The sequence below is a fragment of the Salmo salar genome, chromosome ssa13, assembly GCF_905237065.1.
Source record: "Salmo salar chromosome ssa13, Ssal_v3.1, whole genome shotgun sequence".
Classification (NCBI taxonomy): domain Eukaryota; kingdom Metazoa; phylum Chordata; class Actinopteri; order Salmoniformes; family Salmonidae; genus Salmo; species Salmo salar.
Window position 1 is genome coordinate 91,513,026 of NC_059454.1, and position 15,715 is coordinate 91,528,740.

A 15,715-nucleotide genomic window follows, 5' to 3' on the forward strand; every position below is an offset into this window, starting at 1 on the left:
GACAAGTCTCTGAATGTCCTTGAGTGGCTCAAACAGAGCCTGGACTTGAACCCAATCTAACATCTCTGGAGAGACCTGAAAATAACTGTGCAGTGACGCTCCCCATCCAACCTGACAGAGCTTGAGAGGGTCTGCAGAGTAGAATGGGAGAACCTCCCTCTCATACCCAAGAAGACTTGAGGCTGTAATCGCTGCCAAAGGTGCTTCAACAAGGTACTGACTAAAGGGTCTGAATACTTCTGTAAATGTGATATTTGCTTTTTATATTTAATACATTTGCTACAATTTCTAAAAACCTGTTTTTGGTTTGTCATTATAGGGTATTGTGTGTAGAATGATGAGAATAAGGCTAATGTAACACAATGTGGAAAAAGTCAAGAACTCTGAATACTTTCCGAATGCACTGTATAACTCACATTTGTATGTGAATTTGGTCAAAAAGTTACATATTGCAGCTTTAACAAATAATATACATATTTATAAACAGCGTACCTATTAATGAATTAAAATGCCGTTATTTGTAAACATTTAAGCATGTATAAACATAATTACAATTCAGAAGCAATTATGGCATGCATAATAATTTACAAAACACATATACACATTTATAATGGCTTATTCATGAAAGTTATTGTAAAGGGTAATCAAGTTTTATTGTAAAGGGTAATCAAGTTATCTGTACAGTAGGTTACCTATAGCCAGTCCTCTGAACTAGTATTCGTTTTAATTCGTTTTTACAATGCTACTATTGTATGACTTTTATAATGACCTTGTTGTTTATTCAGAAATGTTTACAAATCTGTATCAAAAATCAACAACATTCTATTAAATGAAGGAAGCCACACCATATAACGAATTTAAAGAATCGTTGTACAGCTTCCATCAAGTATGTGAAACATTGCAGTGTCTCTTTAAAAAAAAAGTGGGAGTGTGAAAGATGGCTAGTGAGAGCTGGAGAGATCAATAGAAGGCACTAGAAACAACCATCTAAGAAAGAGCACAATGTATTTTGACTGAAAATTAATTGGAATATATAATAATTATCTAGCTGATTAGTATCGTCATAGGAGAAATATGCCTTGGATGGATCTCTGTTTGATTTGCCCATAATCTTTTTATTTTATTTTGAGTTCGGGGAGGAGTGCAACAATCTCTTTATAATTCGCCTCCTCTTCTTTTTGCCCTGATTGTATGTTATAGGCATTGTATATTTCACCCTTTCCCACCGGATCCATTTGGTTCCTCCTCCTCAGGAAGTGGAGACGCCAGAGACAAGGACTGCCTTCAGCTGCTGCCTTCCTGGCGGTGCCCGCTATCACTCTGCGATGCCCTGTTCATTTCTAGCGAGGAGCTGCAGGCAGTAGCGAGGGACCACGCAGGGGAAGGATGCATTTAAAGCAGGATGTGTGCTGGATGCTGGGAGACACGGCAGCGATAGCAGCAGCAACAGCGAGCACAGAGGGCCTGGGAAGCGCCCACCCCCTCTCTCTCCTCCTTTTCCTCCCCCTCTGCAGGACCATGCTTGCGTGAGGGATGAGGCTGTGCACAGGGACGCCAGGCCAGAGCTGCGGCCTACTTCTTCTCACAAGAGCCGGGCTCTCGACTGCAAGATCTGTGAATGCTTTGCCACCATCAAATCATCAGCATCTTTGGTAGGCAGGCTCCCTCTCCCCGCTGTTTGCATAAGAAACAAGGGGGGTCTCTCTCTCCGTCCTCTCAGCTGCACATCTGTAGTCATGGCAACCGGATCCCGTTAATAAGTGTCATTTTTTCAATCCTCCGTTTCCCCCCCCTGCCTGTGCTTTTATACGTGTGTAATCGTTTGGATTTCTATCAAATCTCTTTCGATATCGGTTTATCATGATTTCAAGTCTTTTGTTATTTATTTACAAGCTGTACCTTTACCATTCAATAGTAGGCCTGCAAACCAGGCTCATACCGCTCCATTTGTGGCTACATATACAGTATGTACTTGACAGATATATTAGCATGAGGAACACCATATTGACGGTCAAGTCACCCTCTTTATGTTCATGTATGTAGCAACCATAATTGATGATGCATGTGCTATGTTACTAGCATGAAATCTGAGCCAAGCAGCCATGATCAATCAGTGAAGAGGAACAGTGTGCATTATTTCCTGCCCTGGAAAATGCTATCTACAGATACTGTAGCTAATAATCCTCAGGAATGTCCACCAATTAACAATTGTGTGCATGTGTCTTTTCATGTGTTTTATGTGTCAAATTTATGACAGGATTTGTGATAGGTGGTAATAGAGGCCATATTTAGTTATAATGATTGGACTTTACATGTGTTGGACTAGAACGCAGATTATATTTGGTATATTCAGGAATTCATTTAGTTATACTACATCAAGGGTGATATTCAGAGAATGCTCTTTAGAGTAAGAGCAAATACATAGAACCAAATGAATACTATAGTTAGCTTTAGGTGTACTGTATGTAGTCTTTGTGAGGACTCTCTATTCCATTTAAGGTATTCTTGCAAAGACAATAAAATATGTTGAGTTATGTTTCAGATTCACAAAGAACATTGTTCTACTGTATTTTAAGGTCTATTACTGAGTATGACTAGGATACTCGTCCATGTTGAACGATACAGTACATTTTAATTCTACAGTCGTCTTTCTTCACAGGCCCTCTGGCTTTTCACCCCTGACCGTTCTCTCTGTGGCCTCCGACCCCTGACCCCTGTGTCCAGGTCACCAGGTAGATCCAGGAGCATGAGCAGGACTCTGAGCTGCGGGAGCAGATGTCTGGTTATAAGCGCATGCGGCGGCAGCACCAGAAGCAGCTGATCGCCCTGGAGAACAGGCTGAAGGCGGAGATGGACGAGCTTAGGCTCCGGTTGCAGAAAGAAGTGGAGACCCACGCCAACAACACTTACATAGAACTGGAGAGACTGGCCAAACGGCACGCCGTTCACACAGACAAAGAGGTGAATGATGTACTGTCGGCTGGTAGGACAGTAGGTCCTGATTGGTAGGAATGAGGTGTAAACTCATTCCTTGATTAGATAGCATCCTTAGAATTTTGCCCTTTCAGCATAATGTCAGAATTTTAAACAGAACATCGAAGGGAGGTGATAAACCTTTAATTCTGGAACATTTAATATGTTCCCGTACAGATAAAGGCAGCTACAGCAGAGGAGAAGAGGATCCAGCAACAGATCATTGCCCAGCAAAAGAAGGAGCTGACCACCTTCTTAGACAACCAGAAGAGAGAGTACAGGCTCTGTAAAGAGAAGATCAAAGAGGTAAATGCATGAATCATTAACAAATGTTTCCTCTTTGTTTGTGTGAAATTGTTTGCATTTTCCATGTATTTTCTTCCATGACCCACTAAGCCCTGGTTCTTGTCTGGGTGTTGCAGGAGATGAATGAGGACCCCAGTACACCCAAGGAGGAGAAGCAGGAGCGTCTGTCCAGGCACAAGGAGACGGTGCAGCGCTCACAGGCTGATGATGAGGCCCACCTCCTTGACCAGCAGAGACTGGTCTATGACAGGAGTTGCCGGGCCATGAAACGCAGGACACTGGTCAGGAGGCACGAGTTTGAACAGGAGCAAATGAGAGAGGTACAGTTGCTCTCTGAGATTTAGTTAGCTAACTGAACTCACTACATGCGGGGTCCATGAAGCTGATAGATGTGTGCTTTTATATCCCTTCTTTATCAGTCTGTTGTATGATCACTTTCTTCAACTTTGCCTCATAGTTCCCGGTAAAATAGTCATCTCAACCTCTTTTGTTAAATGGCCTAATTTGCATTGTACAAATCTGAAGTACTGTATATTTAAAATGAAATGGAAAGATGAGGAATATGTCCCGTCCCAGGAGCTGAATAAGAAGAAGACCCAGAAGGAGATGGAGCAGGCCCTGATGATCCGACAGGACGAGTCCACTCAGGAGCTGGAGCGCAGGCAGCTGCAGACACTGCAGAGGCTCCGTGTTGAGCTGATCCGCCTGCAGCACCAGACCGAGTTGGAGAACCAGGAGGAGTACAACGGCCGGCGGCAGAGAGAGCTGCACAGGAAGCACGCCCTAGAGCAGAGGCAGCAGCCCCGGAACCTCAAGGTGCATAGAATCTATACTGCAGCTGTTGCACTGTAAATTTGGTTTAGTAAGAGCCAATGATAAATCATTGTGTGTCTGTACATCTAGGCAAAGACCCTTTAGTTAAAGTTGTACCCCTGGTCAGACTGAAGCTCAGCCGGCACCCAAAACTGGCAAAATTATTGTTTCTTATTGTATATTTCTTACGATTTTTCTTTCCATTTGTCCTTCTGGAGATGTTGGAGATGCAGATCAAGAAACAGTTCCAGGACACGTGTAAGGTGCAGACCAAGCAGTACAAATCCCTGAGGAACCATCAGCTTGAGGTCTCTCCTAAGAGTGAGCACAAAGCCATCCTAAAGTCACTGAAGGAGGAGCAGACACGCAAGCTCGCCGTCCTGGCCGAGCAGTACGAGCAGAGCATCAATGAGATGATGGCCTCACAAGCGGTAAGTGGACTTACCCTGAACCTCCAAACAGTCACACAATCTCTGCTGGTACATGCATTACATTTTTTGCCAACTCGGTGGCCTTGTGGTTAGAGTGTCCGACTTAAGATGGGAAGGTCGGAAGTTTGATGGATTGGGTTAAGGCCCTGCGATAGACTGGTGTCCTGTCCAGTGGTGTATTTGCACATCAAGCTGCCTCACGCTACAGAAACAGGAGATAAGCTTTTGCTCCTATGAGTCGTTCCAGCTCGTGCAAGGCTACTTTACTTACATGTATTTTTAACCCCTCTCGCTCTCGTCGCTGTGGTCCTCCAGATGCGTCTGGAGGAGGAGCAGCAAGGAGAGTGCCAGGCGTTGAAGCAGCAGCTGCAGCAGGAGATGGAGCTCCTGGATGCCTACCAGAACAAGACCAAGGCCCAGACAGAAGCCCAACATGAACGGGAGCTGCAGAAGCTGGAGCAGGAAGTCTCCTTACGCAGGGCCCACCTGGAACAAAAGGTATGTTTTGATTATTTTATAAGTAACACAGACTCACCTCTTTAAACTGACCACTTCATTTATTTTATTGTTTAATATTCAATTGTGGATTCAGATTGAAGAGGAGCTGGCCTCACTTCAGAAGGAACGCACTGAAAGGATCAAGCACCTGTTTGAACGGCAGGAGAGGGAGATGGACGCTTTCGAAGCAGAGAGCGCTAAGCTGGGGTTTGGGAGCTTAGGATCACTGGACTTCCCCAAGGAGGATGACAGATGAAAATGGATGTGTGTGTGGAGGACTCTTCCCTTCTGCTGTATGGTGTAGACACGTGCCTGCACGGTCTCACTGTCGACTTGACCATGGTCAACCTCCACAGTGACAACGCTGGGTAACTCTCTCTCTCTCTCTCTTTCTCTCTCGTCTTTTAGATACCACATCACAGCATAGGGCTGTCATGTGCCAGGGGAACTACTTTTGTGCAATTTAAAAAGGGGGAAAATAAAACAAGATTAATTCAAAACACAAGACAAACCAAGTGTGTGTAACTGAAAAGTCACAGGTTGGAGATTACGAGAAACTAATGCTTATCAAAAATAACAACTGACTCTTTCCTCCATGCTGTCACAGCTCCTTTTGGTATAAAATTCAGGAAATTTTAGTAAAAATGAGCACTTTGATATGTTTAAGTATTAACCATCATGTTCATATAATGCTTAATGCGTATGTTACATTGAGGGGCATTGCGATTGTGGAATGTGAGCTGCGGACTACACAGTGATGTTTAGCTGCTTCATCTTTCTTCTCAGAGAATGTGAATAATACTGTATGTGAATACTGTGAGCTAAAAGAGGGTATGGGGACGGTGTCAGATGTTGTATCTACACAGTTTTATGGAGAGCTTTTACTTAATTCCATATTGCGCTAAAGAATATAGTCCTTCACTTTTTTAAACAATTACGGTATTTATTTTCCATTGTTCAGTATTTAGGATTTATTGGCATCAGTTTGATCAAGGTGTGTATTTTATCACAATGATTCAACTCAGTAAAACTGCTTATTGTTGCATGCACTTTAAAGACACATTCAGGTTGTGAAGTAAAGCATGAATCTGTCAAGAGATTTTAGCCGTTTGTAAATAAAAGTGGTCATAGCATTTTTGTTTTAATGCCTATTGATACTGAACATAAGCGCCATATTAGATATGACAATTTCACAAATGCCTTTATTTAAGTTGTGCCTATGAAGCGGTTTTGATTTGTCGTTGTTCTTTCATGTTTGTTTAGCACGGCCAACACCATTGTTTGTTCCATTCAAATTTGTGAATAATTTAATGTTCACTAATCAAAGGTATTGTAAAGGAAATGGTGAGAATTGTGCTGTATAACTTTTGATATAAATATTTGTATTTGAGAACCTAACTAGGAGATACAGAAGATTTGGTCGATTACTGATGAAGGAAATTCACATTATAATTGGAAATATGTGTTTTTTTTGTCACAAATAGAACTGATATGGTAATACAGTAGATCAACATAGTGAAAACGAATCACTGCAGACTTATCAGATTGTATAAAAACAGTTTAATGGCATCACAGAATTACTGTAAATACAGATTTTTTAAAGATGTCTGGCAGGTGGTTGCTTTGTTCTGGGTTGCATTCAAGTCATAGCTGTTTAGCTACCAGATGTACAATGTTTTGCAGTGTTCACTGTTGTTATTGCACATAAGGTTGCACAATGTGTCCATTACAGTGACTGGGAAGGAAATTGTTTGGTGCTTGATTTCTAATATCACCATCAGCCTTTGTGATCCTGTGACACAGACAGAAGACCAGATTGAATGTCTGTCTATGGATGTTACAAACTATTTCAAAGTGTCCAGGGTGAACAATTTCAAAAGATTTCTTGAATGCAACCCTGGTATTTTGACAGTTGCCTCCAAACTCTCCTGTTCCCTATACATTGATAAGTGATGGAAATCATGCTCTTCATAGTGGTGGGCTGGGCAAGTGAGATTGAGAATGGTATAATATCTGACACAAATGCAAGAGAACTAACTATGGAATTTGAAATACATGAATAAACAACTAATATTTTCAATGTGAACAACCCAGTATGGCATTGTTGATACCCCCAGACTTATGGCTCCTTGCAAGAATTCAAGTGTCAAAGTTATTTAGTAGGCCTAATTTGCTGTAAATTACTCCTTTGAAAGCAAAATATTTTGAGTTTGGAAGGTTTTTTAGATTGTAACTTTTGTTGACAAATGGTTTAGATCCATATGCTATTTTCTTTGGGTTGGTTGAAAATGGTTTAAACCTGTTATGAACCAAAGTGTTTATGTGGACTTCAGTTATAAAGAAATATGTATTTAGCTAGAATAAAGGGGACTTTCCTAAACTAAGCCATGCAGCATTTCCTGTGTGGCACAGATGAAATAAAAGAGATTCTCTTGAAACATGATGACTGCATACATCCTGCATCCAATGTCAGTGAATGTGCAATTATTTTATTTGCTGTATTGTTACCATATGCGTTATATACAGTACACACCCTGACCTGACAAAGTGTTATTGACCAGAACAACCGCATACTGTAAGGAGTCACAAGAAATACAAAAATAATAATAGCATGTCAGATTCACTAGAAGGGACACTCCAAATTTCCCACAGTGCTGTGTGTGATCTGCTGGTGAGGGAAGTTACACGGCAGTGCTTCCTGTGTTTCCTCGATGCCCTATGGTCTACCATCTTACCATGCAGACTGTGCATCTCTTTTGATCTGGCTATAGGGGAGGGACATTCTCACTGACTTCAAGTCTGTATTCACTGGCAAGAATTCAACTGTAAGTTCCTCGAAGTGTTGACTGGCTGTGGTATCAGCAGCAGCTTTTTAAACATTGGCCAAATGGAAAGTACCCTGGGATGAATGGTAGAGGAGTTGTGGTGGAGGCGCTTTACCCTTACCTGAGTTGTGCTGACAGGGATGTGGTCGTACGAGTTCCCCCTCACTTTTCTCAAGCAGTCAGTCATCTGATAGAACTAGAGTCCCTGCTGATGTAAATCAGAATAAAATGCTCACCTCCAAAAATATTGCTGAGTTGAAATGGGGACATGTGGATCATAATCATTAAAGGGAAATTAGTGTACATAAGTAAATGCATTCTCACGTAACACACTGGGCAAAAACTGGTTCAATCAACCTTGTTTCCACGTCATTCCAACCAAAAAATTCAATGTGATGATGTTGAATCAATGTGGAAAACTGATTGGATTTGAAAAAAGTAGTCAAATGTAAGGAACTTTAGTATTTTTTTCACCAAACCTAGGTTTCACATTAGTTGACAACTCAACCAAATATAAATCAAAACTAGACGTTGAACTGAGGTCTGTTCCCAATGGGCAGTGACTTAACAGGAACCAGGATTGAGACGTCATGTTATTCATATAGCATAAAGCAATGGTGTAGGTCAGTGGTTCCCAAACTTTTTATAGTCCTGTACCCCTTCAAACAGTCAACCTCCAGCTGCATACCCCCTCTAATACCAAGGTCAGCGCACTCTCAAATGTTGTTTTTTGCCATAATTGTAAGCCTGCCACACACATGCTATACGATACTGTCACGATTCCCACCGACGGTGGCGCCCCCTCCTGCTCGGGTGGCGCTCGGCGGTCGTTGTCACCGGCCTATTAGCTGCCACTGATTCCCTTTTTGTTTTTCCCCTGTTTGTGATTGTGTGCACCTGTTCTGAGTGGGGGTGATTAGCGGGGCTATTTATATTAGCTGGTCCGCCTTTTCTTTGTGCGGGATTGCGTTTATCTGTTGAATGCTTGTGTACACGCTGGTTGTATTTTTGCGCTGACTGTGTAATTCCCCCTGTGTTTGGGGCACTTTGTTTTGTGTGCGCTCTCATCACTGTTTGGGGTGGCTTGTGTTTTTCGCCATTTGGCCTATTAAAAGCCACTACCCTGTATTCGCTGCTTCCTGCGTTTGATTCCTCACCCACGACGCCCGAGCATTACAGATACATTTAAAAATAACAATGAGTGTGAGTTTTTGTCACAACCTGGCTTGTGGGAAGTGACAAAGAGCTCTTATAGGACCCGGGCACAAATAATAATATAATAATAATCAATAATTTTGCTCTTTATTTAATCATCTTACATATAAAACCTTATTTGTTCATCGAAAATTGTGAATAACTCACCATAGGTTAATGACAAGGGTGTGCTTGAAAGGATGCACATAACTCTGCAATGTTGTATTGGAGAATCTCAGTCTTAAATAATTTTCCACACACAGTCTGTGCCTTTTCATGCTAGTGAGGGCCGAGAATCCACTCTCACATAGGTACGTGGTTGCAAAGGGCATCAGTGTCTTAACAGCGCGATTTGCCAAGGCAGGATACTCTGAGCGCAGCCCAATCCAGAAATCTGGCAGTGCCTTCTGATTAAAATCAATTTTGACAGAACCCCTTGTTGCAATTTTGATGAGGCTCTCTTGTTCAGATATCGGTAAGTGGACCAGAGGCAGGGCATGAAAGGGATAACGAAACCAGTTGTTTGTGTCATCCGTTTCGGGAAAGTACCTGTGTAATTGCGCAACCAACTCATTCAGGTCCTTCGCTATATCACATTTTACATTGTCCGTAAGCTTGAGTTCATTTGCATACAAAAAAATCATACAATGATGGAAAGACCTGTGTTGTCCTTGTTAATGCAGACCGAGAAGAGCTCCAACTTCTTAATCATAGCCTCAATTTTGTCCCGCACATTGAATATAGTTGTGGAGAGTCCCTGTAATCCTAAATTCAGATCTTTGAGCGAGAAGAAACATCACCCAGATAAGCCAGTCGTGTGAGAACTCGTCATCATGCAAGCGGTCAGACAAGTGAAAATGATGGTCAGTAAAAACTTTAAGCTCGTCTCCCAATTAAAAAAAACATGTCAATACTTTGCCCCGTGATAACCAGCGCGATTCTGTATGTTGTAAAAGCGTTACATGGTCGTTGCCCGTATCATTGCATAATGCAGAAAATACACGAGAGTTCAGGGGCCTTGCTTTAACAAAGTTAACCCTTTTCAAGGTATTGTCCAAAACGTCTTTCAAGCTGTCAGGCATTCCCTTGGCAGCAAGAGCCTCTCGGTGGATGCTACAGTGTACCCAAGTGGCGTCGGGAGCACTGTCATGGCTTTTGCGCCATCAGTACAGATACCAACACATCTTGACCACCAAAGTCCATTTGATGTCACAGAGCTGTCCAAAATATCCTCTCCTGTTGTCCTGGTTTCCAGTGGTTTGCAGAAGAGGATGTCTTCCTTAATTGACCCCCCGTAAATGTAACAGACCAGGAGCTGTGCCATATACCAGGAGCTGTGCCAGGTCCGCCACGTCTGTTGACTCATCCAGCTGTAACGCATAGAATTCACTGGCTTTTAAGCGAAGCAGTAATTGTTTCAAAACATCTCCTGCCATGTCACTAATGCATCGTGAAACAGTGTTGTTTGATGAGGGCATTGTCTATAGTTTTTTGGGCCTTTTCCCCCAGCATTGTCCCAGCCATATCCGCAGCAGCAGGAAGAATTAAGTCCTCCACAATAGTATGGGGCTTGCCTGTCCTAGCCACTCGGTAGCTCACCATATAAGACGCGTCTAGCCCCTTCTCATTAATGGTATCTGTTGCTTTTATACATGTCTTACTACTCGAAAGCAATCTTAATTATTGCAATAAAAACTCCCGTGGCTTATTTTTCAAATTGGTATGTTTTGCTTCTAAATGTCTGCGCAAGAGTGAAGGTTTCATTGAGTTGTGAGATAGTACTTTTGCACATATAACACATATAACACACCGTGGCTGAGGAAAGGCACTACTCCAAATATACACTACTGTTGAAAAGTTTGGGGTCATTTGAAATGTCCTTGTTTTTGAAAGAAAAGCAATTTTTTTTGGTCCATTAAAATAATATCAAATTGATCAGAAATACAGTGTAGACATTGTTAATGTTGTAAATGACTATTGTAGCTGGAAACGGCTGATTTTTTATGGGATATCTACATAGGCATGCAGAGGCCCATTATCAGCAACCACCGCTCCTGTGTTCCAATGGCACGTTGTGTTAGCTAATCCAAGTTTATCATTTTAAAAGGCTAATTGATCATTAGAAAACCCTTTTTCAATTATGTTAGCACAGCTGAAAACTGTTGTTCTGATTAAAGAAGCAATAAAACTGTCCTTCTTTAAAATAGTTGAGGATCTGGAGCATCAGAATTTGTGTTTTTTTTTTTTTTACAGGCTCAAAACAAAGAACTTTCTTCTGAAACTCGTCAGTCTAGTCTTGTTCTGAGAAATGAAGGCTATTCGATGCGAGAAATTGCCAAGAAACGAAAGATCTCATACAACACTGTGTACTACTCCCTTCATAGAACAGCGTAAACTGGCTCTAACAAGAATAGAAAGAGAAGTGGGAGGCCCCGGTGCACAACTGAGCAAGAGGACAAGTACATTAGAATGTCTAGTTTGAGAAACAGACGCCTCACAAGTCCTCAACTGGCAGCTTCCTTAAATAGTACCCGCAAAACACCAGTCTCAACGTCAACAGTGAAGAGGCGACTCCGGGATGCTGTCCTTCCTCTGTCCAGTGTCTGTGTTCTTTTGCCCATCTTAATCTTTTCTTTTTATTGGCCAGTCTGATATGGCTTTTTCTTTGCATCTCTGTCTGTGATAAACTTGGATTAGCTAAGACAACGTGCCATTGGAACACACTGGTTGCTGATAAATGGGCCTCTGTACGCCTATGTAGATATTCCATTATAAAAAAACTAATCAGCCGTTTCCAGCTACAATAGTCATTTACAACATTAACAATGTCTACACTGTATTTCTGATCAATTTGATGTTATTTTAAAATGGAAAAAAGTGCTTTTCTTTCAAAAACAAGGACATTTATAAGTGACCCCAAACTTTTGAACAGTAGTGTAAGTGAACCCCAAATCAATGTAGTTCTCATCATATTTGCACCTTTCGATGGTCCAACTCTGTCTGTTGTTCGGTGCTTTCCCGGGTAAGGGGGCAGTAGCTCTTCGGCTGCATTAGATTCACAACTGTCAATGTCTATGCTAGCTGGGCTAACAACAAATGTAGAATTACTGATACTAGCATTGGATTTTCTCATTAAAGCAGAACAACTTGTGTCGTCGACAGGTGCAGGTGTAGTACTGCTGGTAGTAGCAGTACTACACCTGCACCTACTGGTAGTAGAGCTGGTATGTGTCTCTATGGATGCGGGCCTTACTTTTTTTTAACCATTCATCAATTTTCGAGCAAACGGAATGAGCAGCAGCTACGTTTGGCTACATACGGAGCGTTAGTGGAATTCCCGCGAGAGAGTAACGGTTAATGTGATTGGATGTTGATTATTTGACTAGGCTACCTGTATCTGACATTGTGTTGTTATTTCTCTGAACACCAGATGGTTTAATTTTTATTTTTGGCAGTGAAACAAGGCTACTCAGGCGAGAAAAAAAAAAACCTCTGTTTGTAAATGTGAATCACATTTTATTTGGCGTACCCCTGATGGCATTGCTAGGTGATTATGACACCCCACAGACTTCAAAGTTTGAGTCAAGCGGAAATGAAGCAACATGCATCATTCTTACATTATGTCATGAGTGAGCAAAATGGCTCTCTTAAAAATAAATGACTTTTCAGAACTTGTCCCACTTTGGTGATTCATTTCAGAAATGTCATCACTGAAAATTCATAATTGTTTGGGTCATGGTTGGTTCATTCAAATATTTGGGGATGTGGTTGAAAATGGAGAAGCATGCTTTTTTTATTGGCTATAAACAACAATCTGATAAGTACTTGGACAATCCTCATCTGATGAAAAAAGGGCCTCTCTGAAATAGATTTAGCTAACAGGAGTTTCCTGACAAAATAAACTTTTGTAGGTTTCAACAGCCTTCGAGGTGCGGCTTGGTTTGGTGCTGGGGACAGAGACCGACACTACAGGTAGAAGGGACAGGGGTTAGTTGTCACTTTGTGTATTTTTAAGCACCAGTATAGCTTACAAAACTATTTATTTATGAATATTTATGGCTCATAACTCCATGTTGAAATAAGATACTCTATGAGGATAAAAAGGGTCCCCATCTCAATCCTGGTTCCTGTTAAGTCACTGCCCATTGGGAACAGACAGCAGTTCAACATCTAGTTTTGATTTATATTTGGTTGAGTTGTCAACTAATGTGAATTCCATATGAAATTTACGAAAAAGATCACTGTGTTTTTGCATTTAGGTTAAAAGTTGAGTGAAAAAAATACTAAATTTCCTGAAGTTGATGACTTTTTCCACGTTGATTCAACACCACCACACTGCATTTTTTTGTTGTTGAAATTACGTGGAAAAACAGTTTTGACAAGCAGGTCCAGACCGGAACCAATCGTAGACGTTTATGTTTCACAAGTTCGGACAGCACAGAATACAGTAGAGCACAGCAGAGTACAGTAAAGAAAATAAAAGTATTGTATTCAGTTCTATACAGTATAGTACAGTAAAGAAAATTAAAGTAGTGTATTCAGTACAACACAGTAAAGACAGTAAAATTAAAGTATAGTTCTGTACAGTACAGCAAAGTAGGATACAGTACAGTTCAGTATAATGTACTGTATTGTATCCTTCTGTACTCTACTGAATTAAACTCACCTGTACTGTACTATACTTTGGTCTATACTGTACTCTCCTGAATTAAACTCAACTGTACTCTGTTGAATTCAACTACTGGACTGTACTGTGCTTTCCAAGCATTTGAAACATAGATGTCTTTTCAATGTACACTAAAATAAGTATACTAGGAGTCTTTTCAACGCCATTTAGCTTACTTGGTACATTGTTACAAATGGGGATGGTTGTCAGATTGTGACATACAATCCCAACATCAATGTGACAACTATCCCTCAACTACACCCCCAATGCTAATTATGATGCTAGTTAACACATGGATTGACCTAGGAACTCACAAATGTGCTTTATTTAAAGCCTTCCCTTTACTTTCAATAACAGTAATTGTTTATGGATAGTCCCATAATATACCTACAGTGCATTTGGAAAGTATTCAGACCCCTTGACTTTTTCCACATTTTGTTATGTTACAGCCTTATTCTAAAATGGATTTGAAAAAAAAGTATTACCTCAATCTACACACAATACCCCATAATGATAACGTAAAAAATAAAATATTTATAATCAGTATTCAGACCCTTAAGTCAGTACTTTGTTGAAACACCTTTGGCAGCGATTACAGCAGAGTCTTCTTGGGTATGACGCTACAAGCTTGGCACACCGATATTTGGGGAGTTTCTCCCATTCTACTCTGCAGATCCTCTCAACCTCTGTCAGGTTGGATGGGGAGTGTCACTGCGCAGCTATTTTCAGGTCTCTCCAGAGATGTTCGATCAGGTTCAAGTCCGGCCTTTGGCTGGGCCACTCAAGGACATTCAGAGATTTGTCCCGAAGCCACTCATGCATTGTTTTGTCTGTGTGCTTAGGGTCATTGTCCTGTTGGGAAGGTCCTGAGCGCTCTGGAGCAGGTTTTCATCAAGGATCTCTCTGTGCTTTGCTCTATTCATCTTTCCCTCGATCCTGACTAGTCTCCCAGTCCCTGCTGCTGAAAAACATCCCCACTGCATGATGCTGCCATCACCAAGCTTCACCGTAGGGATGGTGCCTGGTTTCCTCCAGACTTGACGCTTGGTATCCAGGCCAAAGAGTTCAATCTTGGATGATCAGACCAGATAATCTTGTTTCTCATGGTCTGAGAGTTCTTTAGGTGCTTTTTGACAAACTCAAAGAGGGATGTCATGTGCCTTTTACTGAGGAGTGGCTTCCGTCTGGCCAGTCATCCATAAAGGCCTGATTGGTGGAGTGCTGCAGAGATGGTTGTCCTTCTGGAAGCTTCTTTCATCTCCATAGAGGAACTTTGGAGCTCTGTCAGAGTGACCATTGGGTTCTTGGTCACCTCCCTGACCAAGGCACTTCTCCCCCGACTGCTCAGTTTGGCCACGTAGCCAGCTCTAGGAAGAGTCTTGGTGGTTCCAAACTTCTTCCATTTAAGAATGGATGGAGGTCAATGTGTTCTTGGGGACCTTCAATGCTGCAGAAATGTTTTGGTACCTTTCCCAGATCTGTGCCTCAACACAATCATTTCTTGGAGCTCAATGGACAATTCCTTCAACCTCATGGCTTGGTTTTTGCTCTGACATGCACTGTCAACTGTGGGATCTTATACAGACAGGTGTGTGCCTTTCCAAATCATGTCCAATCAATTGAATTTACCACAGGTGGACTCCAATCAAGTTGTAGAAACATCTCAAGGATGATCAATGGAAACAGGATGCATATGAGCTCAATTTTGAGTCTCATAGCAAAGGGTCTGAATACTTAAGTAAGGTATTTCTGTTTTTTATTTTTTTTATAAATTTGCAAATAATTCTAAAAACCTGTTTTTGCTTTGTCATTTTGGGGTATTGTGTGTAGATTGATGAGAGGAAAAATACAATTTAATCCATTTAGAATAAGGCTGTAACGTCAAGGGGTCTGAATACTTTGTTTGTACTGTTTGTACTGATATGTAGGTTGTGTGTGACATTTTAAATGTATGTATTTCAGTCCTCCACTAATAATGTTCTGTACTATGTATTGTTTCATGTGGACCC

At 41.4% G+C, this 15,715-nt stretch overlaps 1 protein-coding gene across 1 annotated transcript; it reads left to right on the forward strand.

The window, feature by feature from the left end:
* The first annotated feature begins 953 nt into the window (after positions 1-953).
* On the forward strand, positions 954-7,464 carry LOC106568210 (serine/threonine-protein kinase TAO3). Its single transcript, XM_014138355.2, has 8 exons — positions 954-1,652; positions 2,725-2,961; positions 3,151-3,279; positions 3,396-3,599; positions 3,856-4,095; positions 4,311-4,523; positions 4,839-5,021; positions 5,116-7,464. The coding sequence occupies exons 2-8, from the start codon at positions 2,776-2,778 to the stop codon at positions 5,275-5,277; spliced, it is 1,317 nt and encodes a 438-aa protein (XP_013993830.1). The 5' UTR covers positions 954-1,652; positions 2,725-2,775; the 3' UTR covers positions 5,278-7,464.
* The last annotated feature ends 8,251 nt before the right edge of the window (positions 7,465-15,715 follow it).